The 20,435-nt window shown below is 37.0% G+C and overlaps 1 protein-coding gene across 3 annotated transcripts in view; it reads left to right on the top strand.

The window, feature by feature from the left end:
* The window catches only part of LOC117420659 (chondroitin sulfate N-acetylgalactosaminyltransferase 1), an 85,445-nt gene that overhangs the window by 46,880 nt on the left and 18,130 nt on the right, over positions 1-20,435 (top strand). For all 3 annotated transcript variants that reach the window (XM_059024080.1, XM_059024077.1, XM_034034179.3), the window contains 2 exons: positions 6,544-6,760; positions 11,905-12,006. In XM_059024080.1, coding sequence (XP_058880063.1) covers positions 6,544-6,760; positions 11,905-12,006 — 319 coding nt within the window. The remainder of the gene's footprint in view (positions 1-6,543; positions 6,761-11,904; positions 12,007-20,435) is intronic.

Genomic DNA, 20,435 nt, shown 5'->3' with positions numbered 1-20,435 from the left:
TAATGGTTGGAATTAAGACTCAGTTTGTCGGTTTTATGAGTAGGACTATGTGTCAGTAAAAGCTTCTATTGACTTTAATTGTGTCATTAATTTTGGCTAAGTTGTTCTAACACACATATTATGTACATACAGTATCAGATATATTTTGTTTAGAGATATTTCTCATTTAAAGGTTTAAAACAAAAAGCATCATTGGAATATCATGAAATCAATGCATTTATAACTCCAACAAAGCCATTTGCAGTCCATGCATTATCAGAAATTACAACAAAATGATTTGGAAAAATGGCTTCCTACTTTTATCCCTACAGGTTGGTGCATATTTTGGTTTGGAGCAAAAAGGCTTTTTTTTATATAGGCCATCATTCCCTGTAAAAACTCAGAAGCAATGCGTAGGGTACTTCTATTACTAATATGGTTTAATTACTACTTTAAAACAAAAACCTCTGGTAACACAACGATCTGTGTTTTATAATGCAATTAGGAGAGCCAAGACATGTTCTCATCAAAACATGTTATAGTCAGTACCCCAGAGGGAAAGATAACAATGCTACAGTACTTGCAAGGAAGGCATGTTTTCCAATACCTGTACAGTGGAGTAGGGAGTTCAACCCATCAATAAATAACTTAATAAAGCTACCTTTGAGATGAGTTTTAGAGCAAATTGAATATATCCATGTGTATAGTGGTCCATGTGTAAGCAGTTAAAATAGGTAAAATGCAAGCTGGAAGTAAAGAGCTCCCGTCTGAAAATGTTGTGTCATTGTTCTCTCCCTGTCTTCTGAGATATTTCCTGCGGAAAGCCTATCATGATAACATCTTTATTTTTGGCTCTTTCCTTTTCCTTTTTTTTTGTCTTGACGTCAGTGCTCTCCACGCAACACCATCACACTTTGTTCCAGTCTATAGGACAGCTTCATCACTTTAAAGACAAACTTCTTTTGTTCCTGTTAACATTTCTTATAGTTTCTCAAAGTGGATATGTCATGTATATCTTTTAACTGCTCTGTCGTGTCTGTACCTTTGCACTATTAGTTTTTATGACCAGTGAAAATCTAAGAATTAGAAGGCTGTAGCTTGGTAGTTTCTATTTTTTTGACAAAGTCAACTACCAGACAGTAGCATCCTGTAATCAGGGCTCTATTGTTTAAACAGACGCATTTCAAGTTAAGCCTAATATTGATTTTCATGTCGCTTGTGAGTTGCTATGGTAATGGAGAATTCTAATAAACACACTTCATTGACATGTTCACCTCATTACAGTATTTTGTTAATCAGCAACATTTTACCACTATACAGAAACAAGTGTAGCTGTAGGTTCTATATTACACATATTAGAAAGTTATTTAAAAACATACATATTGTAAACCTACAAATTGAACCCACAGTCATTTTGCTTTGTTGCTGTATTGTAATAAATTGACTTTTTGCAAATTGAACAATTGAATCATTTCAATGAAGAGCCATGTATGTACATATATGTACATTTCGAGCTTTTTTTGAAATACTAATTTATAATTTTAAGTGCATGAAACAGTCAAAAGGGTGCTGTTTTAGAACCAGAGTCACATCCTAACACGATCTCTGCTAAAACTGCACATACACATACGTTTCAATAATGATCCTTTGATAACCATTTATTGCTAGAGGGTGTGGCGGAGGTGTTCCTTATCTTGAAATCAGTACAGACTGAATTAGAAGCAAACGCTCACAGACTTGAGCTGTGGGTGAGATGGCAGCTGCATCAGTCACTAATAAGTGGTTTTGTATAAACAAGTACAACTTGCTATTAAGACATACATCTGTACATCCTTATGCCGCATTTACAACTTTACCTTCCTTTGCATGATTTCAACTTGCCTGTTGGCTTTGTTATCAACACTGATATACTTTTTGCAGCGGAAATTTTAATGTAATTGGAAAGTGAATCTGATTAAATGGCATTTAGATAGCACAGTTTCACAATAAGAAACAAGTGATCCTGGGTTCAACCCCCTCAATGCCTTTGAATAACTCGCTTGACCTCCTTGTGTTTAGTCATGTCATAAACTTGGAAGCAGAGCTTCAAACTGTTTGGTCTGGCCTACTGTAGCTTGATGATTTTAGTGGAGAAAGTGTCATTGCAGGATTCCTATTTGTCTTGTTTCATTTGAAATGCTGGCGATATAAATCATTATTAATTTAAGTGTTTTATTGACTTTTTTTGCGCCCTTTCATGTATTTAATGATACATTTGATGCAGTAGTTGAACCAGATATATTAGCGGCCTCTGTTCCATAAAAGCCCATTAAACCGGAGGAATGTAACCTCTCTTTGCCTCGTTTAAACCAAGGCTGTGAAAAGTCTGTCCCTGATGTATAAACATGTTAGGTTAACATGCCTTTTTCAATTACAACAATATTTCTTTTCTGTGGGAGTTTAGAATAGGTGTGTGTGTGGCTTGTTTAAATTTTCCTCCGAAGTGCTTGGCATCTTTGGAACAGTTTGTTTTTGCTGTGTGTTCATGCTTCATCAGAGCTGCTAACTAAATAAATGAATGTCACTGTAATGTAAACTGCATGGCATTACTTTCAACAATGAAGTCATGCCCCAGTATAAATTTAGCGTGTAGGATATTAGGACCCTGTTGATCCCTGCGCTTGAAGAGCATGGTAACGAGCGGGTGGTAACGGGATTCCTGAAGGTCACGAGAGTTGTTTGTCATTTCCTGTTTGTGCATGCAAATGTGTGTTTTGTTTTTATTCTTTTGTTGTAATGATTAAATACTTTATTTGTTGTATTGTTTTTCTATTCCTGTGATTTAGTTTACTACTGAGATAGCGAGACGATTCAGTATTGGTGAATGTATGTATAAGAAGCAGGTATGCTTTGTTTTTCTTGTTTCACAGTGTATAATGTTGGGCTGTAATGTGTGTATAATCTCTCTGCAAGAGAGGGTGTTCTTCTTTTTGTTTGGTAACTATCTATGCGTATAATTGAGGTGTGCTTTCAAATTAAATGGGACACTTGTATGTTTAATCATTGCCCTTTGCTATTTGACAGTAAATAGTGTGTATTTGGAATAACTGATCACTCTGTCTTATTTTTAAGGGTATGCGACTCCTTGAACCATTTCTGCATTAATTAATGGATATTGTGTTTGGAGCTTGAGAATTAGAAAGCCCCCCCCCCCCCCCCCCCCTTACTAAGCCCCTTAATTTTACATTTATACGGTGTAATACCAGAATAACATCTATACTATATTGGAACTTAGTTTACAGTGCTGCAACCTCACTCATTCGTCATCATTGGCTCATGCTTTTATCTTTTGTGAATTTATAAATAAAATTGTTATATTTTCTTTATTTCAAGTCCCTGTATATTAATTTAATTGAATAGTATCTGCAGTGGGGATATACTGTTGTGGTTTCATTGTTAATAGATAGGGTCTCCCACCCTTGTTTGGGAGTGGCATATTCTATAATTAATCAGTTAGAGGGTCAATTATCTACTGACCCTCCTTGCCACATATACAGTATGTTTATGTTATATGGCTGGTTTGTTTCACAGCCTAATGTTGTTATATTACAGTAAGGTAATCTATACAATAAGTAAGGTAATACAAGATTAGTACTAATTGGAGTCTATGAAACCAGCCACTATAGCTACAAATTCAACCTTTCCTTTAACTATTTGAATGTGATATTTACAGTCATTAGAGGTCTATTAGTTTTTATATAGCTTGTACAGTTTCTAACTGGCTTTAAACTTTCTTGAGACCCTTGTTGTCTGGCCATATATCTGTGATTGATGGTTCCAGAAAAAACATATGACACTTTAGTGAGAATAAATGCATCTCAATATATGGAGCAACATAATTAAGAACCACTCAAACTAATTGCAAAAATAATATTTTCTGTATACCAGTCATTATGAAATAGTAAAAGAAGCTAAAACCACAAAGACATAAAAGGTCATCCAAAACCCATTACTGAAGAAACAGAAATACAAATCAGGCTTCATAGAAACCAATCCATCACCATCTGGAAGAAGACGTTGAAAATGACTTCTAGTCAAAACATTTTTCATTGAATTTTAGTTTAATTTGGTATTTCTTCATTCAGCACAATTGAGTGTTTAATAGTTATGGATTACACCTGCCATTACAACTGTGGAGCAATTAGTGCTTATTGCTGCATGTGGTGGCTCACAATGCCAAAACCACTCTCTTCTTTACTGGATTGTATCATTGACTCAATGAAAAACAGGGCTTCCCTTTTCAGTCTTGCTGTGTTCTTAACATACTGCATCACAATTCATAGCGAGTGAGGCTCAGTAAGCGAATGCCCTTTCTTGTGCATAGGGAATTCTTTGTTTACAAAAATGCTGTTGCCTAAAAGGATACTTTTTAAATACATATATTATAGAATCAGTTTGTACAGCTTAGTATCCATTCCGACATTTTCCTAATATATCATTTCATGTTGTAATTGTATCTCTTTATTATTAATGTATCCCTGTTTTAATTGATGACTAAGGTAATGCATGCTCATCTACTGTCATTGTATTGACCCTTATCCTTCAATTGAATTGTACATACAGTACTAAGAATGAGGTTAATAATGGTAAAATAGCTCATTTACATCCATGATATTACCTAGTGTCAGTTATGATTGTATTGCAGTGAGCCATGACTAAAATATATTCACCGGAATTCATTTTGTAATATATCCAGTGATAAATTAGTGTCATAAAGTGGAAGTCTCCTCCTCACTGCTGGTTTTGACTTTAATCAACAGCCCACGGCAGAGGTTTCTTGCTGCCAGACATTAATAACACTGGCTTTGAAAAGAAATGAACCAGGAACTGCAAGACTAAAGGTCAGGTTGTACTGTACTTGAATCACTTGTCATACCATTTGGCTTCCATGCAGTAATCTGCAACGATTGCTGTGTTTACCACTATTAAAGCAAAAGAATTAAAAATTAAAAGTGCACTGATTTAGTTGCAGCAATGTCCGATCCGTCTTAAATTCAACCTTTTATTTTCTTGAATCCGCATTACCATATCAAATCGAATGTTATGGTTAGTGTGGCTTTTTTGATTATCCACGCTTGCACTTGAGATCAACAAGCAATGTAAATGGGCCTACAGTATGTAGGTCACAATGTTGGAGGACACCATGGACTTCTGATGAGAATATGCTGAATTTTTCAATTGTGGTTGATTTGGGGCAGACTCTGCTCCAGTACAACCCCCTTATACTGAAGGGAACCCTCTTTTCATCATCCCTTGAAATCCTTTTTATACTCAGCAGTAGAAAGATAAATAGCAGACCCCAAGAACAGCTGTGTGACAGATATTTCAAATACTGTCAATAATAAACAAGGTGTGACGTTGCATAAAGTCAATCTTGTTAGTCTGAGTGTAGAGGTCTGTGTTCCCTATACAGCTGAAAAGTAGGATTAGGTCTAAAGATTTTGCAAGTAATCTGTCAGGGTCCTTTTTTTCAATCCTTGGGCAGTCCCAAGGAGACAGCGCTATGTTCAATGATATCAGAAAGCCAGTTGTGCGTAATAATCACTTCCTGTGACATCCTGTTGGTGGTATTACGCTGATGTACTTAAGGACATTAATGCAGCTGCTTAAGATTCTGACCGTATTTGTTTTGATGACTTGATTTCCATGTGGGGTTTCCGAGGCCCAAAGGCAGGGTGCTGTTTACTCTGGATCCTCTCCAGAGCTTGCCCCCCCCCCACCCTTTCTTTTAAGAATCCCTTTTCCTGTCTGCACAACACAGGCTCTGACAGTGAGGGCTAAACTGGTGGATCTTTCGGAGGAGACAAGCATGTATTCATTAAATACAACATCATTACACGTTCACATGTTCAAGTTTCATAAAGAAAATTGATTTTACATTTTTTTCTGTTATGCAATTCAGTTTGAGAAAATCGCCTAATGCTCTTGAAGTTGTGGAATTTGATAGTTTTGATCAAATGCAGCTTGAGAAAGCCTTAAAACAGTTACCTAGACTGTCACCCTCTTGACTGTTGTTTGCAAGTTACTATGGAGCCATATCCAGGATATGACACAAATTAAGCCTACTGTTTTGTCCTGTTGACCTTCAGTAAATGAGCAAGTGGTCGTCATATTTAGGAGAAACACTGTGATAATGTAATGGATTTGCTCTGGGCTTCCTGAATGCTTCTGATTATTTCTATTATTTGTAAAATTCTGAGGCAGGTTGTCCTGGCAAAAGTGTTGTTTTACCTTTTAGCCAAATACACCCCTGTAAGTAAATTCCACACACACCATACTGGGATATATACAGATTTATCAAAATTCAGTAGGATCCACAAACATCATAGATTTGTGGTGATAAGTTATTTATCCAGGCCTTCCATGCTCCATTTACTTTGAAATCTATTACAAATCGAGCCTGAAAAAAAATAATAAAAAAGAAAGCTATATGTCTGCTCCACAACACAGTTTTTATTAGTGTGTGAGCTCTCTGATAGATTTTAGACATCTAACGTTGTGTTCCACATACAATTTCCTCGGCAGGCATCTACCGCACAGAGAGGGACAAAGGCACTCTGTACGAACTGACTTTCAAAGGTGACCGTAGTCATGAATTTAAACGGCTGGTGTTCTTCCGCCCGTTTGGTCCCATTATGAAGGTGAAGAATGAAAGAGTCGACACCTCCAACATGCAGATCAATATTATCGTGCCTCTGGCCAAAAGGGCAGACAAATTTCGACAGTTCATGCACAATTTCAGGTAAGCTGCTTTTTTAATTTTTTTATTTATCCTGTAGACCAGCAACTCACAGTTTTTCTGCCATGAATTACAATTATGTATTTTTTGTTTCATAGTCTTGTGGAAGCATCTGGATGAAAAACAACACAAAAAAGCCATGTCATGTAACACAATTTCAATTTATATTTCAATAGGTTGTTTAAAGTATTAGTATTTTTAAATTCTAACAATGCAGGTAAATGTCACCATGAGACAATCCTTAAGACCGAGGTAATGCTGGTTGGCTCCTTATATCAGCTTCATGAATGCGAAAATTTTAAACTGGTTATTGATGGACTTGAAACCCAGCCTTGCACATGTATAAAGAATCTTGGTATTATTTTTTATCTAAATTGGGCTTTTGAAGAGTATATTCGCAATGTTACTAAGGTGTCTTTTTTCCACCTGTGAAATATTGCTCGTATTCGCCCTTGTCTTACTGAGCCGGATGCAAAGAAGCTTATACATGCTTTTGTTTTTTCCCGTATAGACAATGCTTTGCTCGCTGGTGTTTCAAAAAATGTTCTTAACAAGTTGCAATATGTCCAGAACTCAGCGGCCCGCATTCTAATTAAAACAAAATCTTATGATCACATCACACCAGTTTTAGCTTCCCTGCATTGGCTTCCAGTGGAGTTCAGAGTGAAAATTAAAATCCTACTATTAACTTTAAAGGCTCTGCATGGGTTAGCACCAAACTACATCTGTGACCTTTTTTCACCATATACTCCTATGCGTAGCCTTTGATCTTTTGACTCTGGCCTACTATCAGTACCTAGAACTAAGCAGCATTCTTTTGGTGACTGAGCGTTTTCCTGTATAGCACCTAGGCTGTGAAATGACCTTCTGAAGGTCATAAGGGACAGTGATACTGTTAGTATTTTTAAATCTAAACTGAAAACCCACTTTTATACTTTGGCTTTTATTGTCTGACCTGTTATGTGTTGTTGTATGTAGTTATTGTTTTTCTTGTTTTATTGGACATTGTCGTCTGTTTTGTAAGTAAATGTCATTGTTTAAATTGCTTTTTTATTCTTGTGAAGTGCCCTGAGATGTGCACTTGAAAGGCGCTATATAAAATAAAGATTATTATTATTATAGTAGTATTATTATTATGGGTTGGTTCCTTGTTTGTTTTTGTTTGCTTTGATTTTCTTGTGATTTAATAATTCAAATGAAAGGTGCTGGGTTGACAGCATTGTACATTGACAACATCCGATAATATGCAGAGCCTTACCAAAGCAGTTAAGCTGTGCTCTTGTAAGGCTGCCCTCTAAAAGTGGTGGAAAGGTAGTTCAGTCACCATGCTCTTTCAGCAAAGGTGCAAATTCAGTGCCAGCTGCCACTGGACATCTGATGCCTGGCAACTGAGCTTAGGTAACCATAACTCATTTCACATCATATCTCATCAGCCACCATTTGGAAATTTCTATTAACGGGCTGGAATAGAACTGACAACATAGAGGTGATTGCTTTCATATCCTTTTGACAATACTGAAGGTTACAACCTAGCCAAAAAAGTGTTTTCTTCCAGTCTGTTGCACAAGTTAGGACCCAAGGTACTGTTGTTATTGTGACTATCAATAAGTTCTCTGAAGTTCGCATTCATTTTCCACATTCTACATTAGTCATTTCAAGTGCCTCTATATCCTATGGAGCTTGAAGGAAAGGTACATTTAGAGTTCCCTGCTGAACTGGCTTGGCCTGCTTGCATTTAGATACCATTTTATTGACAGTGGCATACAGTTTAAGCACTACACTCTTTTTAGAATCTTTATGCATCCAGACGTCTTCATGCTGGTGGCTTGGTTTATAATAAAGTGAATGCACGGACCACAGCACTATGGTAAATTCTTCAGAATCTGTGAGGTCAGCAGCCGTGAATTTCAGGAAGTAGCTGCTAACTGTTAGTGTAGTATTTCACTGGGGCTTGGTGAGATCACAAGGGATTCTGCAGACATGTTTCCATTCCCCCCAATGAAAAGAGCATTGTGTGGCCTTCCACTCTGCTCCTGTGCTTGGCGTCAGTTTGTACAGCTTAGTATTCATTCCATAAGTGTCACCTACCTGTAAGTGGCATCTGGGTCTCCAAGACTCCCATCTTTAAAGAGGCAGTATGCCATATTAATTTAAATAATGGCAAACATGGTTTTAATATCAGTTTTCTTACCAAGATCAGGGAGCTTGTATGACTTTGCCAATCTGCTGGCAACTAGACCTGCTATTATCTCATAAACCATTTCACCTAGCAACTTCACATTTTCAGTGTTGTGGAAACTCCTCAGCCAACATCTAACAACACCCTTCTCTTTCACCTGTGACCTTAGATGGCTGCCACATGTGACTTCTTTATCTCCGGAAGATAAACACCTAACACTTTAAGATACTGGCTTTTTACTTCTTACTTGGTACACAAATGTATTCCTTTGGCTATTCCCTTGTTTTTTAAGCTAATTCACTTAATTTCAAACTCAGCATTACAGATAAACGGCTGCATCTCAGCAAATTTGCTGCAGGTCACATGGCGTGATTTCAGCTGGACAAGGGAGTGGGTTTGAAGACATTTCAATTCAAAATACGAACAAAAAGAGTTTCAACAGAATAAGAGGGACCAGTGATAATATTGCAAATAAGAACATGCAAGAAAAATACCTTGGTTAGCACTATAAAATGAGTCAAAACACACATTTTATTCAATGCAATATGTTCTGTATTCAAACAATATTCTACATAACTGTTTTCTCAGCCTTCTTTTGGTTAATTCAGTGTTGTGCCTGAAGCTGACTTAGGTTGTTTAGGTAGTTTCTAAGCTGTGAAAATACTTCCTGCTGTGGCCTCCCTCGGAAGTTCAGAATAACAGCTTGCTGATGTCAAGGAGTCAGTGGCAGTGCCCTAGCAGGCATTCTTAACTCTTATAACAATTTTGTACTGCAAATGAAAAATAAACCCTCTGCCTTTGTCTTTGTTCCCATAGCAATTGGCAGGGTGCAGATAAGCAACATTGTGTTATGTCTTACTATTTATTTGATATCGCCAAGTAACTGTTGTTGCTACTTGTACATGTTAAAATCCAAAGAATACTAGAAATGCTTACAAAAGTGTACAATTTACAATTCTGATGCACATTTAATGTATGTATATGCATTAATATTTCCTGCTCTTGTAGCTCCTGTAGCCTCTGACCACCCCAGACTTTTCACATGAGAGCTGCCTTTAGGCATGCCAACTTTAAAACCCACAGCATCCAACATTTTAATACACTTGTTGAGCAATTTAGTAAACTGCCTTAACCCTCATAAGGTAACCTGGGGTCCAGTCAGACCCCACAGTGCTTTAGTATCAGTTATGTGGATTTAGTGACTTGATTTTTGTTTCCTTTTAGGTACAGCACACCCTCACTATAATAACCTTCATAATAACAAACCTCCGGCAGTAACGAACCTGGGTTCTGGATCCCAACTAAACAATAAAAAAATGGATTGATTTAGAGTAAAAGTTCAGTTTCGATTCAGGTTTTTTTCTTTTTAGTTCTTTAAAGAATAGAATAAAGCAAAGAGAATACTGGATACATGTGACGAACAGGTACATGTAATTCTACTTTTAATCACAATCTCATCTCATTAACTTACTCCAACAGTTTATGGTTCATTTTGATTGTCCTTTTGCTATAACGAACCCCTCGATATAATGAACAAAATGCTTCCAGGCACCCATCCTGTTACACTATGCAAAGGATAATTCTAGTCCAGGTAGCCTGGTTGAATTTCCCAAATTGTTTTAGCTTTGGAGTTCGTATGGAGCCCAGGTGTAGTGTATCGCCGGCCCGACCTTCTCTCGTGAATATCTCAGGCACCATAATAGTGTAAGTGATACTGCAGCAAACCGAAACTAGGGCTTGAGTCATGTGACATGAGTCAGCTCCTAAGTTTCGTTTGTTGCCTATTACTCGGTTGCTTCAACAGATAGCGTTCCGGTTTCAATGTCAGGCATGCCCGTATGTGTACTTTCTACCACCTCCTCATTCAGTGCTCCAGTGTTGTGATGAGCAGCAAATCTGTAGGTGTGTTCAAGTGCTTGTAACTTGAAAACAGAGCTAGGAACACAATATACTGTTTTGGAAGCAGCAGTTTAGGGCAGCAGTGTGGAGTAGTGGTTAGGGCTCTGGACTCCTGAACGGAGGGTGATGGGTTCAATCCCAGGTGTGGGACACTGCTGCTGTACCCTTGAGCAAGGTACTTTACCTAGATTGCTCCAGTAAAAACCCAACTGTATAAATGGGTAATTGTATGTAAAAATAATGTGTAAAAAATAATGTAATTGTATGTAAAAATAGTGTGATATCTTGTAACAATTGTAAGTCACCCTGAATAAGGGCGTCTGCTAAGAAATAAATAATAACCAAGTGGAAGACTTTGATATTATCGATATCGAAATACGTGCACGATATCGATATACAATTTTCATATCGATGCCCACCCCAACTTTAAACCCACCCCAACTACTGAGTGGCAGCAAATTCCTAGATTTCTATTGGAGGGCTGTACACGCTTGCGAGATTTAAAACAAGATTACAATTTAATATGGAGCATTGTTCTTGCTCACAAAACTTAAAGCTATATTACAGTTCGATCGGGTTGATTTACATGCTTGTCGAATTTAAAACAGAATTGCAAATTGTGGCGAAATGTAAAACAATGTGTAAACACACACAAATCCGAGAATAATATGCCTGTGACCATAAGGGTTTCATTGTGGAAAACAGCAAAGGAAAGAAGGCTTTTTTTTATTCATTTCTTTGGTGGTCAAATGAGGCAGGCTGCAGTTTAAGAAAGCTGCACGATATCGGTAGTCCCGTATTTGAATATTAATTAGGTCATTTGCATTTGGAAGGAGAATTTCTCTCTTTTCCCTAAAAGAAAACTACATGGAAACCCAAATTACTCAAAATGTACTACCAAAATAGTGTGAGAAAAAGGTGAGACATTTTGTATCAGGAAACTCTGTTTCAAGTGATTTTGAGAATTTGTGTCTAATGGAAGTCATTGGGGCTGAAGAAGACAGCCATATGGATCTATTGAGGCAGGTCCTAGATGCCCATAGACTAATATTTGCTGTTCTTCTTTCAGGGAAGTTTGTGTCAGACAGGATGGGAGGATCCACCTCACTGTGGTTTACTTTGGAAAAGATCAAGTGAGCGAGGTTAAAGCAATACTGGAAAATACTTCAAAGTAAGTATCAGATTGTATTATTGTGATAAGTTATCTTTTACATTTAAAGCATCGCTGGGGGGTGCCTTAAGACAATGATTCACTCCGTGCATCCTGTTGTTCATCCTGTTGTTCTCTGCAACCACAGGAGGGATTTTATTTTTGTAGAGAAAGTACATTATGTTTCTGATAGTCAAGAAAAAAGAAACTTCTTCCATCTTCCCCTGTGGTTCAGGATTGACTCTGCCATCAATCAATTATTTGGCTATGAAATAAAAAGCAATAGACTGTTATATCTTTAGATTTCAAAAAGTGAAGGAAAGTAAATTTACTCTGAAGCCACGCCAGCAATTGTTTTTCTCATATTGACATTTACAAGAAAAAAAAAGCTTGGCTCCCAAATATGAATACTTTTCTTAACTTTTCTTTAGTAGGAATATATTGAGGTGCTTGTATGCCACTAGATGTATAAATACAGTGGCTCTCAAAAGTATTCACCCCCCTTGGACTTTTCCACATTTTATTGTGTTACAACATGGAATCAAAATGGATTTAATTAGGAGTTTTTGCCACTGATCAACACAAAAAAAGTCCATAATGTCAAAGTGAAAAATAAAATCTACAAATTGTTCTAAATTAATTACAAATATAAAACAGAAAATAATTGATTGCATAAGTATTCACCCCCTTTGCTATGACACACCTAAATAAGCTCTGGTGCAACCAATTGTCTTTAGAAGTCACATAATTAGTTGAATGGAGTCCACCTGTGTGCAATTAAGGTGTTTCACATGATTTCAGGTTAAATACACCTGTCTCTGGGAGGTCCCACAGTTGGTTAGTACATTTCCTAACAAAAACTACATCATGAAGACGAAGGAAAACCTGCTGAAGTCTGCAAGAGACCTGGGACTTGGGAGAAGATTCATCTTCCAGCAGGACAATGACCCCAAACATACAGCCAAAGCCCGGACCTTAATCCAATTGAGAATTACAATTGGATCCAATTAAGAATATGTGGAAAGAGTTGAAAATTGCTGTTCACCAAAGGTCCCCATCCAACTTGACAGAGCTTGAGCAATTTTGCAAAGAAGAATGGGCAAAAATTGCAGTGTTCAGATGTGCAAAGCTGGTAGAGACTTATCCAAATAGACTCATGGCTGTAATTGCTGCCAAAGGTGCCTCTACCAAATATTGACTCAAGGGGGTGAATACGTATGCATTCAATTATTTTCTGTTTTGTATTTGTAATTAATTTAGAACAATTTGTAGATTTTATTTTTCACTTTGACATTATGGACTTTTTTTGTGTTGATCAGTGGCAAAAACTCCTAATTAAATCCATTTTGATTCCATGTTGTAACACAATAAAATGTGGAAAAGTCCAAGGGGGGTGAATACTTTTGAGAGCCACTGTATATAGATAAGCGATCATCCAATTCTGATAAAGCTTGATATGGACTTCATTTGTCAAATTCTTGTAAGTAGGGTGTTTCTGTACTTATTTGTGATTTCTTGGTTGTCTTTGGCTATGATGGTTATATCTTGATAACAATTTGCTTGAATGTGGTTAAAAATGTGTTTGTGTTTGCAATATGTTTTTAATGTCCTGAACAGGATGCAAGGTTGGATGGGAACTGAACAAGCAAATTATAGTCTGGTATAAAGAGGGTTGCCTTTTTTGACAGTTTGCTGATATCTGACAGTCAACCGTTTAGTAAGCAATGTTGCTGCCAAAGACCAGTGTGGTTTCTGCTGCTTGATTGAATCTTTAATGTCAATCCCAGTACACAAAAGGGGAAGAGTTGCACCCAAGAGGGAGTAAATCCCGTAATATCAGACAGTATTGCTACTAGATCTATCAAATGAGAAACCTGTTCAGTAGAGCAGTTTCTCTTGTTGTTTGTGCTGAGTTTCTTTCAAAGTATCTTTAGCTGCATCTTCAGCATTTTGTCAAGTTCCGTTAAGCCGATACAGAACTTGTAACGGATTACTTAATCTTTATGAAGCAACCAGGTACAGCAATAAAGAAAACATTTAAATTCGGTAAATGCCAGTGACAAAAATGTATTTGCTTCCTACTACAATAGTCACCAACAGAGATATACAATACTTGAATATCCTCTATTTGTTATTAATTGTTTCAAAATACCCATTAGATAAAGTAAGGGGGGTGATACTGGGACGCCAGAATCACCGTCGAGCCCTCTTGAGGTGTCGTGGGCTAGTCGACGAAACACCAAGAATGGAAGGTGCCCACTTGAAGACCCCAGAGATGTACCCTACTTAGATTAATCCAGACGTTTGTCATGCTGATGTGTTGGGGAGACCGCACTGTGGTTGATCCCCGGAGCCAGCATCGCAGCTGTTGTGTGTGCTGATGCGCTAGGGAGGCAAATAAGATGATCCCTGGAGCCAGCATTACACTTCAGCCATCAACACCAGGCAGAAGGATATCTACATCATCATATGGAAGGAAACGCAAATAGATGGAGACACAGATGGATCACATTAGTTTACTGTAAAGCTTCATCTTAGTTGGTGCTTATCTTGGCGAGAGCCGAGTACAAATCAGCATGAAGTTTTAAGATCTACTCTTGTGTAATGGAAATCATTATATATATATATATATATATATATATATATATATATATATATATATATATATATATATATATATATATATAAAACTAAACAAAATGTCACTTTGTAGTATAGTAGAATAGACTGCCCAAAGTAACCCGTCACACTGTAGTAATATAGAGTACTGAGAAAGAAGCCAGTGGTTTTAAACAATCTTTAGCTACTCGGACAATATTTCATAGACCCAATGAAACAAATAGGTATATCCTTAAATTGTACTATTAAAGCTAGCAGCAGAATTAATACACTGAATGTACAGCATCACACAGTGGTGAAATAAACAAACACAAAAATAAACAATGCAGTTCTGTAAAGCACATTGAAAAATAATGCAAAAAAAGAAGTTCAAAATGAATGTCCAAGTCCCGAGCTTCGTCACAAAAAAAAACAAAAATACTTCACACGCACACAAAAAAAATACATATACCAGCAGCAGATTGAAAAAGATAACAATTGGATAGATCTCACCCCGCTTGCTGTAGGTAGGCTGGCGGCTGTGTGGATGATCCGTTGGAAAAAAAAAACAAATCATAACAAAAAATACAAAGTAAAAGCTGCGTTTATGTCACTATCTAAAGTCAAACCAAATTGAATTCAAAAGAAAAGAAGGGAATATGTTTGACTACTAATTAGACCTGAAAACAAAACACAGACTAACAAGCTGTATAAATGGATGGGTAAACTAAACCATAGTTCTATAGCCCGCATTATCACACAAGTACAAAAGAAAGTCAGCTCTCCTTACTGTATCTTCTCTGTCCTTTTAAACTACCCGGCACTATGCAAAGACAAAATCACTAACAAACTAAGGAAAACCGGAAAGGACCTGCGCAAAACGCTTTTGGAAAGATGGAGAGAATTAAAACAGCACTGAAATTCAGCAAGGCAAAAAACACAGACCGGAGCCAAATGGATTTCTTTATATATATATATATATATATATATATATATATATATATAACATTAACACACCAACGATGGTATTATTTTCACAGAGAGGGGTTTTTTTTTTGTATTCTTATTATTAGAACAGGATCGAATATAATAGGAATATATGCATGTAGCCTGGCCAGGCATACTACCACTCAATTAAGAGGAGTAGACAGCAAACTTATTATGCTGCATGCTACAAACTGACAGACAAAAAGACAAAGTTCCAAAGAATATTCAGCTGGGAAGAGTCATTTGAATGTTTTTTTTGTTACTGCTGACATTTTAATTATAATCCTTGTTGTTGAGCGTATGGGTTTCTTTTGAAATCTTCTCTCCTAGTGATTTACATTTATTTTAATATAATTCATTTTATTTTTAAAGGATAGCAAGGAAAGTAGCAGTGAATCAATTTTAATTATGCTCCTTATCAGCCACATAGTTCCCATATGTATCATGTTTACTGAATGCATTTTATGTGGTTATTGTTTATTGGATTTGGCAGGCATGGGACAGATTAAATAAAAAAAATAATAATCTAAAATTAATATTAGTGATGCATTTTCAATGGTAGGAATGAAAGTGTGTAGTGTTTTAAAAACTTAGAAATAGTGTTATTTTAATCATTGGGATTTTAATTTCGCATTTAGTGCCACCGTGTAAAATCTTGACAGGAAACTCAAAATCCACTTCAAGTACCATAAACGCTTTTGTCATTTTGGACAAATTCAGATTGCAATAACATGTAAGATAGCTTTGTGATAAATATGTGCAAGTTCATGTGGTAAACAATTAAGTGTTACTTGCCTCTCTGGAAAACAAGAGGACCTCTGCCCTCAGCACATAGATATGGTCAAGACTGATATCAGACTGCTTACTGTACTTGAATTTAATACACAAGTCTGTAAAAATGTAATATTCTCTCTGAAAAGTGCTGCCAGGCTCCCTGTTTTATGAATCAAGCTTTCCTTGAGCTTGATTAAACAGATGATTCTGTCTACTCAGAGCTCTTGTGTTTTCCTGGCCCTGCAGACAGGTGACTCCCACAAAGGTGGCCATCTGGCAGCGTCTTCAGCAATGCATGGCTGGGCAGAGTGGTCTGCAGGTGACAGGTGGTCAAGGTCATCACAATGTGGCTATTTGAAATAAGAAGCCTGGTAAATACTCAGCCACTGACTTACTATAGGTTTTGTTCACATCTTTTAACTTTCCACCTTTGTAAAGTACAGTAAATACAAGACGAAGAAGTATGTAAATGGAGACCAGAATCCATTGGAAACCATTGAAAACTACAAATGTATGTGCCTTAGATCACTAACTATTATATTTTGTATTGACGGTTCTGGTTACCCGGGTCACAATCCCATGTAGTGTGAAACCAGGATGTGGGTCTACACACTTTGACCAGGGTTGAGCAAGACAAAATGTATGACGAATGTTCTTAAGCCGACAAAATAACAAACTGCCACACCTGCGTGAAGGTTTCACTTTTTTTATTCTGTTTAGCCATATTTTTGTTGCATACATTTGCTCTAATCAACATTTGGGCCGACGGTTCAATCCAGAGGAGCTTGGATGGAAGCATCTGTAACAAGCTGCTTCCGGGGCATTGATGCATTGATACACGCATTGTGTCCTTGCGTCTGTCACCCAGGTCAACCCTGCTTTATCAAAAGCAGTGTGAAATTGCGTAGTCGGTACGCATGACACCGGGTTCTGGCCGGGGTAGAGCATGCCAGTGTGAAAGGGGCAATTACAATACAATTACAGTGTGCAAAATGACACTGACATATAATACCCATTAATAGGGTTCAAGCAAAACACCAGGAATTATATGATTACATTGATTTGTGAAATGATTATTTTTTGTGCTGAATCTACAGGGGTTCCCATGATCTTTCTCAAGAAAAAATGTTTTTAACAATGACAAAATGAATACCGTGTGCTAATGACATTGCTTATTAGTATAGGAGTGTCATGTGGCAGGATAAATAATCAGGCAGTCCAATTATTATATTCAAACAAAGTTGGTTTAATAATAAAAACAGACCTTCTAGAAACTTGCTTGGGACAAGTCATTGAGAGTATCAGAATATGGGGCTATGGGTAGTGGATGTAGGTTATGAGTTCATTTTTCATGCTACTAATTCGGAATGAATGCTCTCTCTATTAATTAGACTGCATTTGGCTACTTTGTGCACTAAGTGGCTTTTACAAAACTGGAATAAATTTTCCTGTCAGTTTCCATTTGTGAGTTAAGAGTTAAATCTGCTCTGCCATCAGTTTTTAGCATAATTACAGTGGCAGCTATTATTCATTGGACTAATCAAGGGTATCTTGGGAACAGATGACCTTTACTTCATGAAACAAGAAGTTCAATATGTATATCATATTAATTTCATCCATCCGTCAATCTACATCTTTCCATATATTTTCAGAAACTTAAAAGGACAACATTCTTTACTTCAGATTCTTCAAAGAATCTCTCTCATGGTAAAATACTGCATGCTTTCTGTCTTTTGATGCTTAAGAAGGCAGAAGGTTTTATGTAAATGACATTGATCAAAGTAGTCGATTAATTTTAAACTTAAAGTTACAACCTTTTTTTCATGTTTGACAATATAAATATTAGGGTTCAACTTCATTTAATACCAAGTAAGTAAGCTGATCACAAAAAAGATGCCAATGTAAAATCTTTTGTTTTCATAAAAATACTTAAACTAAATAAGACATATAAAATACACTTGTCAGTTTTAGAAGCAGAGCTGTCAAATCCTGACCGCTTACAAATATCTACAGTATAACAAATGGTATTGTAAGAAAGATGATTTCTAATGTGTGCGTTATACATTTAAGTTGTGTAGTTTTAGGTGTTTCATTAAGCAGGAAAATACTGCCATTGCAGTTACCCTGTGCATCTGTATTTTAAACAAACCTTCCATTTAAGCCCATCTCACAAGATTTCAGCTTCCCAAAAGACATAGGCGTTTTTTTATTTATTTATTTATTTATTTATTTTAACGAGACCGCGCTTATTTCTGTGCACTCTTCTGTGCACTTCAGAAACTAGACCTTGTTGGCTGTCCTGTTTGTTTCCCAAGGTTGTTTGAACTGTTGTCACGCAAGCTTTCTCACTTGTTGAAGCTTTCTTGCTTCAATCCGTAACTAACACACTGTATGTTTCACAATATATTTGACAAGACCACACTGAATTTTTAATGGCTTGTGGAGGAAATCGGTTACTCTTTCCAAGAAGTCCTAGATCTTTGTACTTGGCTGTGACAAAAAGTAATCCAAGAGAGATTTTGATCTCCACACACATATGGGTTTGGCTAAACCACACAGATCCCCATCTGCAGCATTTGTTTTGAGTTTTGGGGGGTACAGTATGGTAAGCACATTTCCAAGGCAGAAGTACATAACAGAGATTATAAGATGTCATTGTTATTCTAGTGCCACACTCTAAAAAGTACAGAAGCAATGTTGCATTCCATAGTACCGTAACCTTTTAAAAGAAGAACACACATTCATTCTATTTTTACTATGCCAATGAGGTTATACACTACCCTACCACAAGTACTGAGATAGGGATAACAAATACAGTGGTGGTTGGTTTTGCAATGGCTGCTTTTCAGTGAAAATGAGGCCTTCTAAGATGTGGAGATGGAATAGAAGCATCAAGAGAACTAGTTGTAACTGAACACCAGCCTCATGTACTGGTTCTGCATGTTTCTACTTACTTCTTTTAAAACACAATGGTACAACAGAGAATCCTAGGTTAATAACCCTGTGACAGGAAAACAGAGGTTGAGACTCAGACACTGTGAAAAGTTCAAAATAAAGCTTTTAATTCACAAAAATACAAAATAAACCGGCACGAGGGCCAAACAAAACAGGTTTCTAAGACACAAAATAAACGCAAAATGCAACTTATAAGACTAAGGCTTCCAGGCTGAGTATTACCGTCACTCTATTGCAAAAATGAACAAAACACAGCAAACCCCAAAACCTTCTTCTCCTTCTAGAACTCTCTCTCTAATGGGTGGCTGAGGCTTCCTTTTATGCCAGGTGGTTGGTGATAATTGAATAATTAATTGATTGCTCCCACCTGACGCAATCAACCTGGGCAGGGAGGAGAATTTAACCCCATCCCTGCCAGTATTTACAAGGGCAGAGCCCTGCTCTGCCACAAACCCTTTTACTGCCTGTGACAGGATGGCAAAGGGTTAGAGAGACTCAGAGAGTACCTGCGGGTTTAAGCATTTATTAAACAAAAATAAATAAAAAACAAAACAAGTCCCAAACACAAAACAATATTAATGTTCACTGATATATGTAGCCATAAAACAAACAACACAGTGTTCACTCACCGACTCCCAACAACTCTCAAACAAGGATTTTCTTCCCTTATATCCCATGTGGCTGGAGTCTAATTAAGCATCAGTTATTCAATAAAGGCTCCAGCCACATTCTCACGTGCATTTGGCAGGGATAGGAATTAACCCCATCCTTTCCAACCACCACTACCAACACGCAAACCAAACATTATTTACAACATATCATTTTTAATCACAGAAATACCAGAGTAAAGCCTACAATCCATGTTGAAAACCATAAAGAGGAGAGGGTTTTCCGATTAACCCTTTGCAGTCCATTTGTTAAGTGCGCGTCAGGTCCAATTTATTTTCACACGCGCAGTTAATTTTAGACGCGCTGTTTGAAAGTATTTTTTTCCACAGTCAAACGGGTTTAAAAGGCCCTGCATATCAACAAAGCACTCACTGGGCATCTCCAGCCCCACCCCACCCTTTCGTTCACTATCGCTTTCACATATGCTAAGAAATAAATAATAATAATAATAATAATAATAATAATAA

This window comes from Acipenser ruthenus, chromosome 1 (assembly GCF_902713425.1).
Source record: "Acipenser ruthenus chromosome 1, fAciRut3.2 maternal haplotype, whole genome shotgun sequence".
Classification (NCBI taxonomy): Eukaryota; Metazoa; Chordata; class Actinopteri; order Acipenseriformes; family Acipenseridae; genus Acipenser; species Acipenser ruthenus.
The sequence above is the reverse complement of the archived record's forward strand: the minus strand, read 5'-3'. Positions and strand labels throughout refer to the sequence as shown.